Source organism: Phalaenopsis equestris, unplaced genomic scaffold, assembly GCF_001263595.1.
Source record: "Phalaenopsis equestris unplaced genomic scaffold, ASM126359v1 Scaffold000531, whole genome shotgun sequence".
NCBI lineage: Eukaryota > Viridiplantae > Streptophyta > Magnoliopsida > Asparagales > Orchidaceae > Phalaenopsis > Phalaenopsis equestris.
In genome coordinates, this window is record NW_018164971.1 from 639,740 (window position 1) to 647,951 (window position 8,212).

General features: G+C 36.9%; 1 protein-coding gene and 1 long non-coding RNA gene across 4 annotated transcripts; one reads left to right on the forward strand and one right to left on the reverse strand.

Annotated features, from left to right (window-relative positions):
- Window positions 1-739: 739 nt before the first annotated feature.
- On the reverse strand, window positions 740-2,880 carry LOC110028791. Of its 3 annotated transcripts, none has more exons than XR_002294458.1 (5): window positions 2,810-2,880; window positions 1,816-2,209; window positions 1,446-1,732; window positions 1,279-1,375; window positions 740-1,182 (listed from the first exon to the last, which is right to left on the reverse strand). It is a non-coding gene; the product is annotated as an uncharacterized LOC110028791 (long non-coding RNA). The 3 variants fall into 3 exon arrangements; XR_002294457.1 differs by having other exon boundaries at window positions 1,816-2,214; window positions 2,810-2,875; XR_002294456.1 differs by lacking the exon at window positions 2,810-2,880 and having other exon boundaries at window positions 1,816-2,350.
- Window positions 2,881-3,005: 125 nt separating this feature from the next.
- LOC110028790 (BEL1-like homeodomain protein 7) lies at window positions 3,006-7,720 on the forward strand. The gene is given in 6 exon segments (XM_020730779.1): window positions 3,006-3,222; window positions 4,285-5,201; window positions 5,765-5,853; window positions 5,855-6,118; window positions 6,220-6,280; window positions 6,926-7,720. Coding segments are annotated over 5 exon segments (1,785 nt in total). The 5' UTR covers window positions 3,006-3,222; window positions 4,285-4,412; the 3' UTR covers window positions 7,508-7,720.
- The last annotated feature ends 492 nt before the right edge of the window (window positions 7,721-8,212 follow it).

An 8,212-nucleotide genomic window follows, 5' to 3' on the forward strand; every position in this document is an offset into this window, starting at 1 on the left:
ACTGTCTGCCAGGTGTATGGACTCTCCATGGTCCAGTGGGACCCTCGGTGGAGTCGATCCTTGATGTGAGCGTCACGTGATTGGGTAGAGGAGAATGTCACAGACAAATAGTCCCACATCGACTAGGTGTATGGCCAAAAAACAGTATTTAAGTCCTGGGCTGCCCACCACCCATAAGAACTCTTTTGGGAGGTGACAATTAGCTGTTGTACTACTAATTAGCAGATGCAGTTTAGAATATTCCATAAATAATTTTCACTAAATATAGGATTTTTACATATTTTGTGTCAGATTTGTGTTGGAATTTTGATCCATGCAAAAATTGAGATAAAAAATGCAATTGAAGTAGAAAGTTTCTGACGTTAATTATTTGTGTCGGCTTCATCATCTGACAATCTCAAGGTTAACTAGATTCAACGTGCCCCACACCCAAGCAAATGTAAACTACAGAGTATGATTGTTCTTTTATATATATATATATATATATATATATATATATATAAAAACAAAAAAATTTTTTTATATATATATATATATATATATATATATATATATATGAACAATCGAATTTCTACAACCTGTAAGATCTCATAAATGTTTACTTAATTATCCACGAGCACAACATAAAATTTATGCACAAATAAATGCTAACAATGAAAACAGACATTAAACGAAATGCATGAAATCTCACATTTTACACATAATTTAAACAATTAATGATAATGTCTCATACAAAATAAGAAAAAAAGTACATAAACCCCTACGAAAGCATCATCATCAGGCTCAGCAGCATCCTCTCCCTCATCCTCGACCATAAATCTCAAGGGCCACTTGTCATGATCATCTACAATATATTTTGTTAGTTGTGCCAAAGCGTCTTCGGCTCTCTGGTCGCTCTCACGCAACTTACGGATCTCACTGCTCATAACATTGATGTGTCAGGCAAGCTCCTCATTGTTTGATATAATGACCTCGAATCGCCCAAAGGAGCACTAGAAAGCTCGGCCTCAAATGCAATTTTATTTGCCCCTGGGCTGTACACTCTCCCCTTCTTATTTCCCATCGCCAACCTTCAAATCTCAAAATCAGATGTGCAGTTGTAAACTGGCTACCGCTGCTGTTGACGGCTATCAGGATCTCTCTCTCTCTCCCTCTATGTGTGTCTCGAATATGCTCGTACTCCTACCACATATATAATTAGAACCAAGTACTAATTGAAATTTTAAATTAATAGAGTAACAATATGGAAAATCAATTTTTTTAGTTACATTAACACACCGAAAGAAGACAGATATCCACTATTGCGTCACTTGGCGCTGATGCATCCCGACGTGCAACTCTACAGCGGTGGATTGTCTGCCAAGCTTCTCAGCCTCTGGACACGAAAAAATAATCAGTACCATAAAGTTATGTCATTAGCTTGTCAAGAATTTAGTGAATCATACCAGCTTCTGGTAGTGCTCCGTTTGGGGGATCGAGCCTTCAAAGTTGAGTGTAGCACCCCTGAACCTCTTATTCCTCTTGTTCTGCTGCTTGGATTATCTCTTCCTCTAATAATTAGAAGAGGCTCGGGCCCTAGTCAACTGAACACAAACCTCCTCCCCTGCCTAGATGGGTCACTACTCTTTCCTATGAGATGTGGTGAACATATCACCTAGCTGATGCCTGCCCTGAACCTAAAAAAAATGTAGTGGATCAACCTGTGATGCTCCGGTAGACAGTGGATGGACCTCTGTAAATTAAAAATTATGCAATAGTTATTTTATAACAAAATATTTTAAAATTATAATTCTGATTCAAATAAAATGATCCTACCTCAAACTCCTGGAATCACATGTCACGAGTCGCTAACGGGATCTGCTTCCAAGAGAGACATGAATCATCATACATACTTGATGATCTATGTGATATGTCATACGTGTCATGGGCAGCATGTAAAAAACAATTTATGAGTCTCCCTTTGACTCAATCTATACTAGTACAGAGGTATCCTGTCTCAGCGGGGTTGGAGTAGAGGGGTCTGACTCATCAGAGGAGGACAGTGGTGGGTAAGTGGGTGAATGCAATGAAGTAGATCGGAACGGTGGCAAAAGGTGCAAACGAGGCTGCAGCGGTGGTGGTGGTGCCGCTAATCAACACCACAATAGTGATGTGTGAGATAGAATGAGATACTACAGGCCCATTAGGTGAGGTCGACAAGGTGGCTGATCTTTACTACCAACAGAAGTCATTTATCACAATAAGAAAAACATTAATAAAATTAGTACTAAACAATAAAAGTCAAAATAGCAAAAATATCTATGAAGGTATAATATCAACAGCAAAAATAAAAACAGAATAGTGTAAATCAAAATAAGAAACATTATGTTACTACATCTAAAAATCTAAAATGTAAAAGAAGGATGATGCAGAATTAAAAGAATAAAAAATCTAAACATACATACCACTTTTAATCAATTTCATTAGAGTTAGTCGGTGATGAACATAAAATTTCTTAGATTAAGACTTTGTTTTAGAATACAAAACAATCTAATAAATTCTTCCAAATATTTAAACAATTTAAATTTTAAAAATAAAAATTTACGAATCACCAAACAAATATATTTTTAAAATAAAAATTGAAAATTGATGTCAAATATTTACAATTAACCGTTATTTGGAACATGAAGATGGTTCAGTTTTCTCAAAAAAAAAAAAAAAAAACTTTTAAACTGTTGTTCGAAATTGAGGTCAACAGTTTTTTTTATTACCTTTGTGAATGCGACTGTTTGTATTTGGAGGAGATGATGATGGAAGGAAAGAGAATTACCTGATCATTGAAACCTGAGGAGCAGTAAGTACATCAAAGATATTCCATGCCCATCGCAACCCGAGGCGAAAGGCCACTAGTACAGTACCTGGACTCACGTGCAAGATAGAATATTAGAAATTTAACATTGTTTAGCCATAATATAATGCCTACGACAACTTAGGGGGGGGAGAGAGAGAGAGCAAGTAGGGGAAGGTTGGTTTTTTTCTCCGAAAGTTGCTTCATTTGGTGTAAGTTTTATATTACAGTGCTGATTTGTGGTTGGGGCTTGATACTATTTTAAACGCAGTGGTGGTTAAGAAAGGGGCTTTTATTTTTTAAATCCTTGGGATCGGTTTGTTCCCTTCCTGGGAGGATTTCTATCTGCAGATCGGCCATGGATTCACGCCTTCTTGCTCCCCACGAGCCGCACAGTAGGATCTTTCTCCCTTTTCTTCTATCTCTTGATCACTTATCTGCTATCTTTTTCTAATGAGTTTTTGAAATTTGAAACCTATTCTTCGCAATTAAGGAATATTTGTTGCAGGGTAATCTTCTCTTTCTCGGGTTTGCTGAAAGTTCCTTTTTTTTTTTGTAACTAGTTCGATTGGGGTGTCCTACCTTATCTGCTAGGACCTTCTCTGCTAGGGTTTTTGGTTATTATTTTGCCGCCGTTGACTAAATTGGTTTTGAACCGTTCGAGAAAAAGCACTTTTTGGCTTTAAAAAAAGACTGAATCGGATTTGAAAATGAAGCAAGTTGCGATTTTGATCTTTTTTCTGCGCCCCTTTTTGATGGTTTGAGTCAGTTGACTGATCACTTTCTATTGCTTCAAGCCAAGTTCTTGGAATTCAGATCTCGAAGAACCATTGTCTGGATGATTGAAGCTTATCTAGTTTCAGAGCAGCTGGAATAATTCTTAATTTTGTTTTCTTCTTTTTCATTTATCCGAGATTTTGATTCCAAAGTTTGCACTTTTGTTACTTTTTTTAGTTTATTGACAGTTTTTCATGTAATTTAATGAGGATTGCTTCACTTTGTCCATGATTGCTTTTCCCTTTTCACTGCAGATACTGAACTGTTTTGTCTAAGAAACTATTTGTTGACAGTAATGCTTTCTTTCGCCCTCTCTTTCATGGTTTCAGAATTATTCTGAATAAAACATGTTTATTAATAAATTATTTCCATCTTTTCTTTTCTTTTTTTACTGCTTTTTTATATTTTTCCATTTAATTTGATGATGATTGCTTCACTCTGTCTAGGGTTACTTTCTTTTTCATCAATACAAATAGCGAACTGCTTTTGTAGAAGAAACTATTTAATGACAGTAATGGTTCTTTCAGCCTCTCTCATTTTCTCCTACACAGTTTTCAGACTGTTCTGAATAAAACTTGCATATTAATTTAATTTCAATAGAGGGCTTTGAATTCATATTATTTCTTGTGTCAAAATTTCCTCTTACTTGTTTCCTGATGCAATTTCTTGCATTGTTGCAGCGAAAATGGTCATTTGTGAATCTTCTCCACTGCTCTTTTAACAGGAAGAAGAAACATTTGAATAATATTCTTCAAAAAATCATTACTCAATTCAGATCTCTGGTTTCTCCCAATTCAAGAAGACAAAAATGACAGTTTTTTACTCCAGCTCCACTAATCAGGAGGAGATCATGCCTAGCCTGTATCCCAGAGAACCGGCTCGCACAACATACCCTGAGATACCATTTCAAGCAAACATGGTGTATTTTCAACATTCATCTTCTGCTCCGTGTACCATGAATTCACACGACTCATCTGAAGAAGTGGCGGCCAACCATTTTGACGAAAACACATATAATTCTTGGAGGGAAGGAAGAAACAACACGTTAATGATGCAAACAAATGATGATTCACAATTGAGTATTCTAAGTGGCCACAACTTCTCTTTAAGTTCTTCAACTATGCAGGGCCAAGGGTTATCTCTCAGCCTTGGCACACAAGTTTCAGTGCCTACTTTTCATTATTTGCCTGCTACTGCAGATATTTCCTTCTCTGTTCCAAATCAGACAACTTCATTAAGTGATGAGTCGTGTAAAAAAAGCTCATTGATGAAGCATGCACAAGTGAATTCCTCTCATCCTAATGTTCCGTATCTCATGAATTCCACTCTTAATTTGAATTATCTGAAAGCGACGAGAGAGTTACTGGATGAAGTTGTTAATGCTCGGAAGGCGTTGATACAAAAAAATGGTAAAAGCTCGGCTTTTGGCAACTCTGGCGGCTTCAGTGAGTGTAAAGATGCTGATTTTGGATCAGAGACCGGTGAGATTCCATTGATGTTTAAGGATGATACTGCTAGTGAAAGGAGGGAGATTTCAGCTTCAGAGAGACAGGAGTTTCAGAGCAAGTTGGCAAAACTCGTGGAGATGGTTGATGAGGTTTGTTTTATTTATTCAAATTTATTAGTTTTGGAATGAAATCAGAACAACTGGGTTGATTTTCAATTAGAATATTTTCTCTCTGTTGAAGAAGAGAGAGCCTCTGGTTTGACAGTGTCAGTTTTTTGTTCCTTTTCAGATTACAGTAATAGGAAACCAGTTTTTTTTGTTTTTTAGGACATTTACTGACTGCTACTGTTGTAGTTGCAGGCTTCATCTCTACAGTCTCTTTTAACTCTGTTTTCACATCTTTCCATGGATTTTTTTTGACAATTAAAGACAATTGCCGACTGCTGCAACTCGCAAAATTGATGTCACTATTAAGAAAACTAGCAATTACTAATATACCCTTTCAATAATATGTTAATGTGATTATATTTAAGTGATTATTACTACAGACATTATGGAAGATATGAAAACATGTTGCTGTCATATAGCATTTATTTTAGAATGTATATATGATCATATTGTTATCAGCCTTTGATGTATTCATGTCATATATCTAACTATAATCATCATTTGATATTTCTAATTTTCCATTCTTCTTCTATTTGCCCGTCTAGGTTGATCGAAAATACAAGCAATATTACCATCAAATGCAGGTGGTCATGTCTTCCTTCGACGTCGTAGCCGGCGTCGGAGCTGCTAAGCCTTCAAACGATATCCCGCCATTTTCGGTGCCTGCGAGATGCTATTACCGCTCAGATACAATCAATACGAAAAATACTAGGAGAGCATGAAAATGGTGATAGCGTCCGACTGTGTCGTCTTCGCTACATCGATCAAGAGCTAAGACAACGGAGGGTCGTGCAGCAGTATGGCATACTACAACCTCATGCTTGGAGGCCACAAAGGGGCTTACCCGAGAACTCAGTCTCGATTCTTCGAGCTTGGTTGTTCGAACACTTCCTACACCCGTAGGCCTCATTCGTCATGCTTCTTTTTTTGTTTGTTTGGGGTTTAGGGTTTACATTTACTGATCCATAACAATTTGCCATGTTCTATCTTCTTCCATCAGATACCCAAAAGATTCGGAGAAGCTAATGCTTGCGCGACAAACCGGTTTAACAAGAAGTCAAGTATGTTGTTGATTTTTTTTTTTTTAAACAAATTTATGAGAAGATTTGCATACATAGCACTCAATTCTTATGTAGTTACATGTCTAACATCCAACTTCAATTTTTGCATACATACCGTGTTAAATATACATGAAATAGTTAAAAAGATTGTATTTTTTTATGTGATGTGAAAGATTTGGGCGGTATAAATGTAAGTCAAACAAAATTTAGATGTTCGATATGTAGATTCCTATGAATTGATTGGTATATATGTAAATGCCCCAAATTTTTACCTCCAACATTCTCACATGTGCGTATAATATATTAGGGATCCTTAATCATGATAATGCTAAAGAGCTCATATCAAGACATAGCACATGCTTTTCTTTTTAGGAAGATTTACATACATACCCCTCAATTCCTATGTATTTACATACCTAACACCTAAACTTCAATTTTTCACTACATTCCACTTACCTATGCATGAAAAGATAAATTTCATTTTTTAAAAGTTATTAAAATGGCATGTTTTTGACGTGATGTGAAAGATTTGGGCTTTTATGTGTTAGCTATGTAAATACAAGTAATTAGTTGGTATGAATGTAAATACCCCTTCCCTTTTTCTTATCTCACGAGCATGTACTCTGAGCAATTCTGCTTAACCAGGTCTCAAATTGGTTCATAAACGCGCGAGTTCGCCTCTGGAAGCCGATGATCGAAGAAATGCACAAAGAAGAGCTTGGTGATGTCGACGCAGACTCTAAATCATCCCCTGAAAAGCTACAGAAACTTCAAGACGATGCGAGATGTTCCGCCGACAAAGACGAAGACCCTCAAAGTTCCGATGCTGAAAATTTCAGACTGAGCCATTCCGACGAACCTTCAAAATCCAATCCGATTAATGATCTCGACACCTGCGGTTCCGATGCTCATTTCGATCACAAATCAAGGGACGAGAAATCGATCGGAGAAGAAAGTAACCTAATGCAGACCAACCTGAGCAATCCCGACGATGTAAGCGGGAGAATCATGGCGTATCAGATGGCCGAATTAGGTCAATATGGAACCGGGGCGGTGTCTCTAACCCTCGGGCTTCCTCACTGGGGCTCGAATCTCCCCGCATCAAACGGTCAGCATAGCTTCGTGTCGGTGCGAGGGGCCGATGTTGGCCGATACGATCTCGCGAACATTGGAGCTCGCCACCATGGCTCCGGATCTCTGCATTTCATGCAAGATTTTGCGCCTTGATGAACACGATACAGCAGTTCACTTATTCCCAAACCTGCATTGCAGTATTGTTAGTATAGACATTTGAAGATAAAAATGTAAAAAAAAAAAAAAAAGAATTGTTTAGGATTTATAGGTGTGCGCGTGTGGTTGTGTAATATGTAGAGAGAAAAAGGGGTGTGTATGTAATTAGTGCCATTTATTGTCCTCCAACTGTAAAATGTTTGTGGATGAGATGGGTATAGGCATTGTAGGATTGAATAATGTTCCCAAGGCTTGTAAATAAACCATGGGAGCCCTTTTGTGTGAGATTCTGAAGAACCATTACAAACCATGGCATGGATTTGGCATATTTTGTTGTTTTATGATTATATGATTTTAAGCATTGAAGAAAATATGATATTGTTTTGGAGAATGTTTACATGCATGTCACTTTTATCGTGTATTTCATTTTTTAAAAGTTAAAATGATGATGTTTTTGATATGATATGAGAGACTTAGGGCGAAAATCTAAAAAAGTAAAGTTTGGGTGGTAGATGTCAATGCAAAGGATTTGGGTGTATGTATGTAAATGTTGTCAAATAGCAATTTTTGTAGGCCATTTCGTAGCATCTTTAACAACTTTTATGGGAGATTCGTCATAATAAGTGAAGTGGAGAGATACATTTGAAAATGAGAAGCAAATGTAAAAAGAAAAATTAGGGATGAGCATTAGGTCGTTTATGT